Raw genomic sequence first — 15,138 nt, forward strand, 5'->3', positions numbered from 1 at the left:
CTTAAGACCTCAAAAGCTGAAAACTGGCAAAGGAACTCAAACTCACACAGAATGACACTACCTAAATAACCTTTTCTTTCTCAGAATAAAACTATGCTCTTTTACTGCCATTGGATGATTTTGCAGATCACTACAGAGCAATTCAAGCACCTACAGACAGTATTTTTTTACCATAGGTCCTTGCTCACCTCTTACTGTATGATCACATTGAGACACTTGAATGTGTCCAGAGAAGGGCAATGAGGCTGGTGAGAGGCCTCAAGCACAAGCCCTATGAGGAGAGGCAGAGGGAGCTGGGCTTGCTTAGCCTGGAGAAGAGGAGGCTCAGGGGAGACCTTATTGCTCTCTACAGCTACCTGAAAGGTGGTTGTAGCCAGGAAGGGGTTGGTGTCTTCTCCCAGGCAAGCAGCACCAGAACAGGAAGACAAAGTCTCAAGCTGTACCAGGGGAAGTTTAGGCTCGAGGTGAGGAGAAAGTTCTTCAGTTCTTCATCGAGAGAGTTGTTTGTCATTGGAATGTGCTGCCCAGGGAGGTGGTGGAGTCACCATCCCTCGAGGTGTTCAAGAGGGGATTGGATGTGGCACTTGGTGCCATGGTTTAGTCATGAGGTCTGTGGTGACAGGTTGGACTTGATGATCTTTGAGGTCTCTTCCAACCTTGGTGATTCTGTGATCACTGTTTTTAAGGGCAGTAAGGTCAACAGGCAGCTACGAAGAGGGGAACTAGCTCTTACCCTTTCATAGCTGGTGTGTGAAAGACCACTGCTGCAGCTGAGTGTTCACTGTGGGCAGGAATATTGGATACACTTTATTTCTTCTTCCATCCTGCAAACAGAACTGTTTCCTGGGGTTTCACTCCCCAAAATGCAAAATGGCAAGGAGTGGATAAGCATCAGCCCACCCACTTCCTCCATTTACATAATTCAGGCACTGTAAGGAGATATTGAATCCATCAAATGCCAGGTGCAATAGATTTACAGGAACAAAAAAGGAACAGAGTAAAATTGGCACAGAAACCAATGCTTTTTCACCTTGAGACTCTTCAATGCAAAATGTAAGCTACAAGCCATTTCCATGGCAGGATTTAAGAGTAATTCAAGCTTCTATGAGGAGGCACTGCCATTTGTAGTGTGTTGAAGGGCTGATCCTCCCTTCCCTCCCACCACAGGCAGAAATAAATGAGATTCAGACAAACAGATCGCAAAAGTGGTGGAAGGCTTAAATGGAAAAGCAGTGAATATTTTAGAGAACCACAAGCACAGTGACAAAAGAGAGATCCCAAAGCATACCCAAAAACATCCCAACACTTCCCTCTCCCCACCTGAGGGAACACCCAAAACCCCCACGGCTCTTTCTTCCCCCATCTCTTCCACTGTTAAACTAATCTCAGCTGGCCAGATCTGAGATTGCCCTTCCCTCTGGCCTTGGGCCTAGATAGGCCCAAGAGGCCATGAGATGAGTTGTCCCCCCCATTACCAGATAGGGACCAATCTCCATAGGAGTGGTGAGGGAAGAAAGAGGAAGTGCAGGACCCCACTGATGATTTTATAAGGGAGCAGGGCACTATGGGGTGAAATACGTAGCTTCCCATGTCCACCCACTGGGCTGGACCCTCAGGACATGGCAGGTGTGGTTTATGTGGCAGCATCAAGGGGACACCCAGCCTGAACCACCACACCATTAAACACAGCAGAACCCTCAAATGCAAGAGTTGAACTGAATACTTCCATTTCCAAACAATTCCAAATTTGTCAATCAATTGCTTTATGCTACTTTCAGAAGTCAGCTAAGGGCTTACTGAAGCTGAAGGTATGCCAGAGAGGAAAAAAGTCTGATTAGTATTACAGGATCCAGACTCTCCCACCCACAGATGGCAGAACATGTCCAAAACTGGGCCAATCTGTTACAGGAAACCATGTCTTGAACAAAGCCTCCTCACTCAAGCCTGTATGTTTTCTAAGGGCTTGTTTTTCAGACCACAGAATACAGTTATCCCATCTAGGACAACTCTGAAGGCACTTTCTGAGAATTTCTACTGCTAGCCAGAGGTTCTCTGAACCACAAACATACTAACCTCACACCAAAAATTTCATTTCTCACCTGACACACATGCCCTGGAATTTCACAACTGGGATGGACAATTTAAGTTTACAGTATTTTTTGTACTCATCTCCCTACAATTTTAGTATAATCTTTGCTTTGTCCAAATCCCTCCGACTGTCTTCCACATCTATTTCTAGTTCTAACGCTTTCAATTACTGGGAGGCCATTAAAATTCATCCAAATAAATCCATATTTTTTTAATAGAGACTAATTTAGCAAAATAAGATAAGCATCATTTCTTTCCTGCATGGTCAAATTACTACTTTTTAACATTTTCTTTTACCTGGAAAAAATAAATAAAAATCTCCCCTGCACTCTGAAGAAATGCAACACACTGAAATCATCAGGGTTCTTATTTAGAAAGTACTGTAGTAATAGCAAACATTGACCACAATCCTATAGTTTTTGTACAGTCCTTATTTGAAGAAAGCATCCATAGATGAAGCAAAAATGTTCTTGCATAGATGATGGCTTCACTGAATTGTCTACGACTGTTCCAATCGCATTTTCCTTTCCCATGAACAGGCAAAACTTCCCAAGATACCTTTCAGCTAGAATAGAATAGAATAGACCAGGTTGGAAGAGACCTTCAAGATCATCGCATCCAACACCACCTAATCAACTAAACCATGCAACCAAGCACCCTATCAAGTCTCCTCCTAAACACCTCCAATGATGGTGACTCCACCACCTCCCTGGGCAGCCCATTCCAAAGGGCAATTACTCTCTTTGTGAAGAATTTCTTCCTAACATCCAGTCTGAACCTCCCCTGGCGCAGCCTGAGACTGTGTCCTCTTGTTCTGGTGCTGGTTGCCTGGGAGAAGAGACCAGCCCCTGCCTGTCTACAACCTTCCTTCAGGTAGCTGTAGATAGCCATGAGGTCTCCCCTGAGCCTCCTCTTCTCCAGGCTAAGCAACCCCAGCTCCCTCAGCCTCTCTTCATAGGGCTTGTGTTCCAAACCCCTCACCAACTTTGTTGCCCTTCTCTGGACACGTTCCATAGTTGTGGTAAATGCTGGATATTAGATGAGAAGACAGCCTTAATTTATCGCTTCATACTGCTGCATTGCCCAAGAGTCACTGTCTCAGAAAGTCAGATGCTAGCTGGTAAGCCTGCAGCTTGCCTAACAAGTCAAAAAAGCAGCACTATTATAAAGAGGACAAGGGACTGAGCTTGCCAGGTGTTCCTTTTTTTAATTATTAAGCCCTGTTGGCAGTGCACTGGCACACTGCCTAGAGGACAGAACCAAGCTTTTGGGAAAGGATTTCGCAAACCTGCTCCAAAATGGAGACCTCATACTGTAGCAGCAGTTTGCCAAAATCTAATTTGCAATTTTAGCTCTACCTTCCATCATCAGCCTGCACAGCTTTGCTTCGCAAGTATCCACATAATGAGCAATCTGCTCCTGAGCCTGCATTCAAAGTACTTAAAGTGATTAACAGATCGGCACATGGACTGAGTTGGGGCTTCCTGCACGCTGCCTTTACTCACCTCCTGTTGGGCTCTCTGCCGCTCGTTTCAGTAGAGCTGCATCTTTACTCTAATGTCTGTCTGTGGTGCGGGAGGCTAACAACTGCTGCAAAAGATCCTGTAGAGCACAGAATCCAAGACTCATTCAAAACTTCACATCTTGGAAGGGAAAACAAAGAACACAAAAATTGTCTCCAGTAATTAGCAAGTATCTTCTCTCTCTTATTACTACTCCTACAGCAACAACACATTTAGTTTTTGAAAAATACATGCCTTGGAAGCAAAAGCTTTTTTAATTATTGGGTACGCGTGAGGGCTCAGCAAAGCCATAAAGCTGGCTGACTGTCCTCTTCTATCAAGCTAGAGGAGGTGATGGATGTGACAGCACAGCAGTTCTTGGATTTTAAGCTGTGCTGTACAGTAACTCTAAAGAGCTAATGCATAATGGGGGAGGGGATACGCAAGGCCTCCTGAGCCAAGATATATTTAGAATCGATCCTTTCGCCTAGCCAAGCTGAAAAAAAGTCTTACCGCTTTAGTGATCTGGTACAAAACACTCTGAATGCTCCTGGAGAACACTAAGTGACTTTCCTGGGAAAATGGAGCTGCTCAGCTCTGCTTGCAGGCAAAATCCTACCATACTGCTTACACTGGAACAACCTTCTAGCTCAGGCATGGATTACTGTGCCTTTCATAATCAGTTAAACGCGCTAAGGAAAAAATGTAATTACATCTGTACCCAACACAGTGCTTTGCCAAATCACATCCATTTGAAAGCTCACAACGAATCAAGAACGGTATTAGGCAACAACAGAAAAAGGGAAGAGTAGAATCACATGAGTGACATTCATTAATTGTTGCTCAAGAGACTCTCTGAAAAGAGATTTAATAAGAATGCTGCTTCAGTGGAAGCCATTTCCAGGCAAATCAAAACATGAAATTCAGGATGAAAAAAGTAGCACAGAACCACTTTGCCTTGGCTTCAATTAAAACATCTCTATGAAAAACTCAGCAACAACCAAGCTGCAGCTGTCAACAGTGAAATTCAGACTTCCTTGAATACTGTCGAGTTCTGCCCTAAGCTGAGAATAAGTTGCCAGCTGCTGAGAGAGTAATGCTGCAGTGCTGCACATGCCAGTCCATGCAACTCACACAGTAAAGTTATCAGCAAGCAGTTAGATTTCCAATTTCTGATGTCAGATTTCTGTTAATGTTCTGACCCAGCTCACTCTATGAACAAAGAGTCCAAGTGACTACACAATACCCTGATGGCACATTAGGAATATCCCCCAGATGACCATAGGCATACCAAAGCCGCACACTATGTGACGGATCACATCACAAAGGAAAAAGCCAATCAATAAATCCAAGGACAATATTGACAGCACTTTAACAAGCAGAATTAGGCATACTGAGTTCTGGTAATCAAAGCTATGGGATTTTTCTCATTTTCAGAATTTTTTAACAATGGACTACATGGCCTGTTCTTGAACACCTCACTGTCTTTACACATGCCATCTTTACAGCAGTATATTTGTACTAGCCTTTTATATTCCTCCAAGAACCCCTCAGAATCCCTCAGTTTAAGCACAGCCATTGTTGCAGTAACAAAACCTTACTAGCAGAAATACTTACCTATTACTAAGCTACCTATTAATAGCTCATTAGCTATTAGCACATTATCATTTGCTACAATTCTAAACATTAAGTCTATAAAACTGCAAGGTTGAGGCCATGCTCATATTTTAAATGAAGGCTTCTAGTAGTAATGCAAGCAGCATATACTAATAGTTCTCAAGAAGCCAATTTCCAGAAGTCTGTTTGATGAAGCATCAGAGGAAGATGTTGTATAGCTAACTAGAAGCTTGACTTATAGTTCTAGAAATCATTCAGGACACTGGTAGTACAGCATTCAAAGGACATGCAGGATTTCAGAGCTAATACGGAATCTCTATGTGCATTAGATAAAGTTTGGTGTTTTGGGAGTGATGATCTTGAAGGTCTCTTCCAACCTGGTCTACTCTATTCTATTCTATTCTATGTCTAACAGAAAGTGGTGTTATAATAAATGCTTGAGTAAGAAAACCATGCTTTGAGAAAGCCGGGCGGAAGTGGTATGTGTGGTAGCAACACAAACAGCTCATAGGAGGGACTGGCTGTCCTCTGGCCACTTCCTTCTGAGGGGAACTCTGAAGGATGTTGCACTCTGCTGCCACTGCCACCGTAACAACTCTTCTACAGGCTGGGACCCAAAGATAAGACTGTTTTGTGAGTGAGACTTCTCCCTGGTCTTAAGAAACACTCATGAAACCAAGCAGCGTAATTATAAATCCTTACACATTGCAGTCATTTCTCCTTTTACTGCAGGAAGTTGTGTTACTGTTGGTTTTTCATCTCTGGAAAAAGTTCAGATCTGAAGAAGACTGAGTTTACCTTCCCATTAGCAGCTGGACAGTTAAGAAGCAATTATCAGATATACCAGTCACCTTTGGCAATCTAACCGAGATTACTCTAGAATCAGAAAGTAAACATGCACCAAAAAGCAGCCACTTAAAAATCACGTGCTGTATCCTGGAGTCTTTCCAACAGCTTAAGGCTTTCATTGTCTTGTCATAATGGAATATGCAGCACCTTCAGAATGGGATGTTACTTAATTTTAAAGAATCATCTTGGGTAATCATGACTTCAAAGAGCAAGACTGGCTTAACTTCTTAGGTTTCAAGAGTGAGTTTGTTTGCTTCAGATACATGTTGAAATTCTGAAAAGAACAGTTTTTCATGAGAAAAGCTGCTGACAGAAATCTCTGAGAATTCACATTCACACTACTGATGTAGGAGCAGCACCAAAACAAAAAAAGGGGAGATGAAAATGTTATTCTAGCTTCCTGGAAACACCACTACAAGGCTGACTTGCTACTTAGTAATTTTAGAAAAACACAGATTTATCCCAGCTCTGTCACAGATGGTCAGACAGTGAATTCACATATAGAATAGAATAGAATAGACCAGACCAGGTTGGAAGAGACCTTCAAGATCATCGCATCCAACCTATCATCCAACATCACCTAATCAACTAACCCATGCAACCAAGCACCCTGTCAAGTCTCCTCCTGAACACCTCCAATGATTGTGACTCCACCACCTCCCCAGGCAGCCCATTCCAGTGGGCAATCACTCTCTCTGTGTAAAACTTCCTCCTGACCTCCAGCCTGAACCTCCCCTGGCGCAGCTTGAGACTGTGTCCTCTTGTTCTGGTGCTGGCTGCCTGGGAGAAGAGACCAACCTCTGCCTGTCTACAACCCCCCTTCAGGTAGTTGTGGAGAGCAATAAGGTCACCCCTGAGTCTCCTCTTCTCCAGGCTAAGCAGCCCCAGCTCACTCAGCCTCTCCTCATAGGGCTTGTGTTCCAAGCCCCTCACCAACTTCATTGCCCTTCTCTGGACTCATTCCAGCAAGTCAACATCCTTCCTAAACTGAGGGGCTGCACACAGGTACCCACCCTGCATAAAGGTGCTGAGGACTGCTTGTACCTGTTCTATAAGCACTATCCCCAAATTGTGCATATGGAACTAGTGTCATAACTGTCAGGTTTTTGTTAGGAGCAGAAAGAACCCTGCAGGAAAATATACACAGTGGCACATGAGACATGAGACAGATACTAGCTAGGTTTTAAAAAGTAGTAGACACAATTTCACTTCTTAAAAAGAAGATTAATTCTTTCCATTCTTGCCTACAAAGATAAGGCACCACATTTGTGTAATGGCCTTTTTCCTACTTGGCTGCAGGCAGGAGAGTACCAAAGTGCTCCTGTGGATGTTAGATTTATTCCATAAAGTCTTTCTATTTTTGACTTGCAATTAACAGTGAAGACATCAATTCCTATTCAACTAAAACAATCCCTTTACCAGGAGATGCATTCTCATTTTGGGACTCTCAGAAATCTACTAAAACACACTGAAAATTAGACTGCAACATGGAAGCACCTGTCAACCCCCTGAGAAAGTTGTTTCACTATTTTAGACAAGCTCAGGAAAACAAACAAACAAAACACCACCGAAGTAAACTGTCATCCTGCTTCTGTGAATTCTCAGTGTCTCAGCAACTTCAAAATTAACATTGCTTTCAGGTGTAATTTACATCTTCTGAACTACTAACATATGAAATTAAAGCTTTGGTTCACTCTTTAACAGAAACTTGCAGCATTACTAGCATCAATTTCATCATCATACTACCACATGCAAAAATATTGTAGTTACTTGCAATTCTTTTGAACCACAATACAAAAGACCAGGATATCAGCACAAAGGCTGATACTCTGGGGAGCCAGAAATCAGCAGAATAACCAGAACTAGGAATTATGCACCGCTAGCAATATCGCAGAGCATGTCCCTAGAACCAGGTAATTGCTTAAGGGCAGAACCTGAAAAAGTCACCTTTAATCACCCTCAGGAGAATATTCAGGCTGTTTGAAAGGCTTGATTTCTACTGTACACCCTTAAAATAATAATAATAATAAAAAAGACAGCTTACTGATTTTTGCTCCCTGAAATGGATTGGAGAACAAAAAAAATTAATCTCCCAGCTGTTGTTCCCTCCCTCCCACCCCCCCAAATCTCTCATTTTTATCACTTTCCCCTCACAGGGCAAGGGACCACTCAACTAAGGCCAGATCAATTATTCACCCAGTGTAAAGCATTCAAATGCCATTGAAATAGTTTCACTACACTTTACATGAAGCATTCATTACTCACACTCAGTTAATTGCACTGACAAAGGAATTCCATTCTGATAGAAGGTACAACATTCGAGAGTTAGTCAGCAGATCACACTGAAGTACCAGAAGCAGCGACAATAGTACAGACTTCTGAACTGTTCTGCCCACTGATTCTATGCAGACCCTAGAAGAACCCTCCTCTACAACACTGCCAGACAGAGGAAGAGGTTTACAACAAGTACTTTTCCTTCTCTGTAAAGACCAACAAGAGGCTGTCAATTATGAATGGGCTGGGATGCGAATACTGCAAGGAATGAGGCAACTAAGTACATACTATCAAGACTGGAATGCCACATTCAAACCCTGGTGCCCATGGGTTGGATTTGAGTTGGTCTCAAGGAATCCCTGCTTCTAAATTCTGCCTGCACTTTAAAGATAAAAAAAAAAAACCAAAATAAAATGAACAAGTATACTATAAGTACTAGGAACAACTCTCAAGAGACTATGTGAAAGTCAGCTCTATTAGCTATCTTTATGAACAGAAAAAGACTTAACAGCTGCCTAAAATAAATATGCAAAGCTACAGCGAAGTTTGGAAAGGCAGAACTTTGAATCTCAAGATACCACAAGCTTACCTTAGTGGTGCAAAAAGTAGGAGAGGTGAACACCTTCAAAGAACTACAAAAGAAGAAATACTGACTTGACTGAATCCAAACTGTTGGGGTTAATTTTGAGCTCTGTCCTTAGCTGTTTCTTTGACCTTGGCCATGTCACTGCTGCTAATCTTCTATGCCACTCTGTGGAACACAAACATGGTGACTTTTATAAGGCACTTTGCTAACTGGCATGAACATCCTCAGCAAAATCTTTCAATGTAGTGCAAATAACAAACATATTTTGCTGAGCCAGTCAAAAAAAAAAGAGAGAGCAAATATGCTTTTGCTAGTTCTCTGCACTATTAGTTAACTGGCATTATTCCTGTAGCAATAATGCTGCCATATCTAACTTTGACAGACAAACAAAAACAAACAGGGCCACCTTCATTATTCATAATGCTTCACTAAAACAAACAGATCCCTTTTTGATCGTAAACACTGTATGCTAAGCATCTTCCTCGAGCCAAAAATAAGACTCAGATCACACATAAAAGAGATGAGAGAAAGGGAAACTCTAAGAGCTGTGCTAAACGTAGTGAGGATGACCTCAATGGGCATTCCCAGTTGCTTTTCTCTTGTAGTTCAACATTTAGATTTAGGAGCCTTCACATTGTGAGAGGCCTACAACAAATTTGGCAACATGCACTCAGTGAAGCATCTACGTGCAGCCGACAAGGGAAAGGTTGCCACTATCATCAAATAAAGACAACAAGGAGAAACCAGAAAGGATTCTGTCAGATTATTAAGATTAATTTTCATATGGAATAAATTGAATCTCTTGAATCAAACGCCAAAGAGATAGAATAGAATAGAATAGAATAGAATAGAATAGAATAGAATAGAATAGAATAGAATAGAATAGAATAGAATAGAATAGAATAGAATAGAATAGAATAGAATAGAATAGAATAGGACCAGGTTGGAAGAGACCATCAAGATCATCGCGTCCAACCCATCATCCAACACCACCTAATCAACTAAACCATGCCACCAAGCACCCTATCAAGTCTCCTCCTAAACACCTCCAATGATGGTGACTCCACCACCTCCCCAGGCAGCCCATTCCAATGGGTAATCACTCTCTCTGTGTAGAATTTCTTCCTAACATCCAGTCTGAACCTCCCCTGGCACAGCGTGAGATACTTCTCTCCTCACAGAGCAGAACAGGTTTCCTGGGTTATCTTCTTTCTCTTGTGTAACTATACAACTGACATGTGAGTTGGTAATGCCATCAAACAGCCACCTATCAGACTCACTGCTATCTGAACTGACATCCAGGAAAAGAATTTCAGGCTCTCTAAATATAAATCACAGATGTGCAATTTGTTCTATAAAAGTTCTTCATAGACTCATTTCCTGATAGCATCCCCGCAGCAGTGAAACAGGCAGCCCCTAGAACCTCCGAGATCTACAATCAAAACCTGCCTCAAATGAACACAGTACTTTAAAAATACAGGGTACTCTTCCAACACTCGAAATGTATCAGCATTTAACACAAAGATATGACAATGAAAAGGAGGAAAAAATTAAGAAAAATGATGGAATGAAAAAAAGAATGTTCTCCATTCTGGTTACAGGAATGAAAATAGACACATGATTTGGAGAGTGCTTTCTGACAAGGAAAAGCTGAAGCAGCAGCCACCTCCTAGAAATAGTCCCCTAAAATGTAGTCCTATACAAGGTGAAGATCCTTCCCAAAGCAATCAAAACATTACAGTCTTTACTATGTCATCAGAATTGTTAAGAACTATTTTGAGCATTGGTTTGCTACTTACAACTTCAGTCTGCAAAGCTGCAATAGATAGATTAAAAAGGATTTTTATTTAACTCTTATACATCTACAATGGGATTCTCAGACTTGTATTAAGGTGCCCACTTATTTTACTGTTCAAAATGTAACATGATCTTCTTAAAAGGCCTAAATATAGGCAGACATCTATAGAAAAGTACAGCATTCCATGGTTTTCTTCTATTCTAGTAGAAAATTCTTTTCCACTCCCCCATCTTGTTCCCTAACTCCCAGACTAACTCATCCTGTAGCTTCAGACGGATAGTGCAAGTCTCAGCTGGTGTTTGAAGGCAAGATGAGACATATGAGAATCAACACCTATTACTAAATATAGGCAGTACCAATCAGTAGATCAATACAGCTGATGCTCCCATGACAGCTCTACAGTCCTTTTAAATGCTTGGCACATGAAAAATATGTCTGGAAGAATCTTTTCCAAGTTCCTGCAAGCAGAAGCTGTTCCTGCTCCAGAGACACATTGCTGCCTATTGGTGGGTGGCAATTTGTGCAAAAAGAAAGAAATGCTACAGGCTTGTAATTCTACAGGCACCAAGCTAACAACAGAACCTGCTATTGATTATCCACAGTAATTGAGAAAACTGACTGTACCAGAACAACACAGAAAAAACAAACCAGATATAAGATCAGGCTGCAATAATATAACTTAACCCACGGAATCCTTAGAAAACTTGCAAAAAGCTTTTCATAGACAACACAGCAGAGAAGTTTCTAAGATACTTATTATATATAATGGGAAACAGATTTCAGCAATGCAGTATTTGGTAAAGATGTGACTTGGGCAGTCCAGAGTCATTTATTCTACAAATAATCATGAGTTGAGTCAACCTGCATGTCTAGGAAATGCATGTTTTGGGGGAAAAAATATCCCAAACATAAACAGGAAAGACCAACAGTCCCTCCCCTCTCCAAAAAGTTCCACAATTCAGTATTTCAGATCACTGCTTTTTTACAGATAGATACACTGAGAAAACAACACATATCTTCAAGCATTTAAAATAGCTGTGGATTGGGGTTTTATTTCTCTTTCTCCACAAAGCCAAGAATGAAGAACTCAATATTATCAACAGCTGTTTCATTTGACAATACGGAGTCGGTACCTGAGGTCACTGATTTATCTTATTTCCAAACAGTTAAAAAACAATGAATTTTATTTAAAACACCTGAAGTCCTTCCCTCCAGTACCAGCTCTGACATTTATTCAATTTCCCAAATGTAACACTGCTTTCTGCACATTTAGCTGGTCTACAGTTTTCCTATATGTGTCATTTCTGTACTAGATCAGATTGGATCATTGGTCAAGAACACCACACAAATGCTCTACCTCTCCCCTCCAAACACAGCATACCCTTGAATCCTTCCACAGGCACTCCCACTCATTCCTCCTCTTCCTTTAGTATTCCTTCCTCCCAAACAAGGAAAATGCTAACAATATGTGTAGCAAAACCCTCAACTTCTCACTGACGATTTACAGCGCAGCACAATGTGGTAGTTTTAAGGTTTACCACACACAAATACACACTGCAGATTGACTGTGACAAGAGACACTTACTCTTACTGCTGACAGCACAGATGTTTTCTACTATCCATAGCTGTGTTTGGTGACACTGTACACTGCTGTCCCTCTGGCTGGGCTGGTTCTCTGCTTGATAACATTTCCCTTTTGCAACCAGCAGTCTCTAGTCTGGATAAAACAGTGACATACTAGGAGCTAACATCTTTTTGCCTTACAAATAACTTTAATTCTAAACCTCAAAAATGTTTAAATGGCCTGTTAGTAACAACAAGCAAGTAAATATTTTCTTAGGGAAGAAGGAAAGGCACAACACTTAAAGGCAACTATTCCTTCTTGACTAGAGGCAATCATTGACCAAGCCAATCAATCCTTCATTTTACAGCATTCACCATTATACCCATATAGATGCTGTCTGTAAGGGAAGGGTTTAGATATTAAGAAATCTTTATTGACATTATGACTGCTCTACTCTAACAAAAAGAGAAACATCAACGACATAAAAAGAGTATTATATAAACCAAATTCAAAGCTCTCAGTTTCTATTTTCAAGCTCACTAATGAGAGTTAATAACATTTTTTCATTATTACTCCTTCACAACAAACTATATAAATTAACTGCCACAAGGTTTGAAGCCTGAAAACCACAAGGAAGATCCTGCAAGGCCTGGAAATTGACAGCAATGTAATAGTTAACGTTAGCTCTAGTCAATCTATTTAAGATATTACGATTCCCATCTGTCAGACCTCTTTGCTAGATGCTACTGCCCTCAAAGTAAAAGAGAACATGTGCCTGTATTCCAGCCACCCAGTTCAGAGAGTTTCTTATTAACTCAGGCCACAGATAAAACTGAGTTCACACTAACACAATAAACCACTGCAGCCAGCACACAGGTAGGTGTTTGCTCCTGCCGGCTAGATAGAAGCAAGCAGAAAGAAAGGCTTAACAGCTGCATGCAGACATCAAGAAAGGAGATGATCCTTAAACCACTGCAGCAGTTTGCTCCCACAGTCATATAGAATGTTCTAAGCATGCATTTGACTTCACATCAATTTTAAGCTTAGGAAAACAGACACACTACAGAAACAATACCCAAGGGGTACACAGTAATGGTATTAATATTACAGAACAACTATTCACCATGATTTCTGGAATTGTAACTGCCAAAGTTCAATCCCCACACTCTAATGGGTCAGCTGCATCCCATGCTAAGCACCACAATCATCAGCTGAAGTCCTGGGTGTACAAGACCACCCACTGGGAAATTTCATTTGCCTAACTTAATGTTTCTGTCATCATGAGCTCTGTGAAGGACAGAAAGAAAATCCAATTCGGCAGGGATGGAAAGGAAAACAGGCTTGCATGTCATACATATAGCAAGCAAAATGAAAGCTTGGGAGGATTTATCTTTCCAAAGAAGCATTTGTCCTTTCAAAACATGTAAGGAGTATACAAATTTTAAGTTCAACAGGACTTCTTAACATTGAGGAGTCTGCTGAAATGCCAATAAAACTGAGATGCTGTATGTATGTAACTACCAGAGGCACATGCTCCACTTACAGTTGCTTCTGTATCCAATCATTTAAGTTGCTTCTACAAAGTGCAAGCATCTACATGTTTTCTGTGGTCTGTAGCACCATACTGTAGATAAATAAACCCCTCTGGGATTGAATTAGAGATTACAGTGGTTCACAAGAAAGGATCACCAAGCCAATATTATTCCCCTCTTTTCTTTGTTGATTTCTCTCCACAACTGTACCCCAGCACCCTGGCTGTTTGCCCTGTAGCACTTACTGTTGCTGGACTTCAGGTCACGGTGAATTATGGGAACAATTGCTTCCTCGTGGAGGTAGTTCATTCCCCTGGCAATCTGTACTGCCCAGTTCACCAGTATGTCAGGAGGTATCCTTTTACCAGACAATACTCTGTTTAGCGATCCTCCACGGGCAAACTCCATGATCAAACAAAGATTAGGTTCCTTCAAACACACGCCCCTGAGGGCAATGATGTTGGGATGCTTTAACATGGCAAAGAGCTTGGCCTCTTGGCGGACATTCTCAATGGTCTGGCTGATGTCCTCATCAGGGTCATAGCGAGCTGCCTTGACAGCAACCTCATCTCCTATCCACACAGCTCGATACACTTTTCCGAAGCCCCCTATGCCAATGATTTCCTCCAGAACAAGCTCTGAGAAGTCGATCTCCAGGACTAGAGAAAGAGAAAAGAGAAAAAGTGTAAACATGTGGCAGCTATGTAGCCTGTACACCAGCTGATGATTTGTGATGCCCAGCCTCATCCTTGAAGCAAGGGCCAATTTTGACTCCGCAGAAACAGAAATTAAAGCAGTAGTCCATTGTGACAACCTTCGGTTGCTAGACAATGTGGTAAAACAAGTCGTGCAGTATCTTAAAACCTGTATGAAGTACTCTGTGATGGTGAGGAATTTGACCTAAGGGTTGGTACTTGTAACACTGACACCCCCTTAAGGATAAATTCTTATCTCCAGCCCTCAGCAATAGTATGAGATTCCAAGAAAGAAAAACAAACACAGAATATTATTCACTGACTTCACTATACAGTGCTTACTGTGACCTAGCTGAAATTCAGCCCAAAATACACCTGGCTCCTTATGTGAATGTCTCTTATTCAACTACCACTAACAATCCTTTAGTCCTTCCCAAATCACACTTGTTCTTCCACACCTCTGCAAGCTCTGTAGACTTGTTCCCCACAAGAAATCCATTAACAACCTCTGCCACTACTAACAATAGTGTGGCACATGGATCAGGCCACACACTGAATATGCAGAGCTAGCAATAAGAAAAACATTTTTTGATTAATGCATACTACATTTTTATTACAGAAACTATATGAAAT

At 41.4% G+C, this 15,138-nt stretch overlaps 1 protein-coding gene across 1 annotated transcript in view; it reads right to left on the bottom strand.

Moving 5' to 3' along the window:
* MAP3K9 (mitogen-activated protein kinase kinase kinase 9) overlaps nt 1–15,138 on the bottom strand; it is a 79,539-nt gene that overhangs the window by 59,285 nt on the left and 5,116 nt on the right. Inside the window, exon 2 of the mRNA XM_068162131.1 lies at nt 14,056–14,469. Within this exon, the coding sequence (XP_068018232.1) occupies nt 14,056–14,469 (414 nt within the window). The remainder of the gene's footprint in view (nt 1–14,055; nt 14,470–15,138) is intronic.

The sequence above is a fragment of the Melanerpes formicivorus genome, unplaced genomic scaffold (genome assembly GCF_026170545.1).
Source record: "Melanerpes formicivorus ecotype bairdi unplaced genomic scaffold, bMelFor1.0.p_v2 SCAF_62, whole genome shotgun sequence".
Classification (NCBI taxonomy): Eukaryota; Metazoa; Chordata; class Aves; order Piciformes; family Picidae; genus Melanerpes; species Melanerpes formicivorus.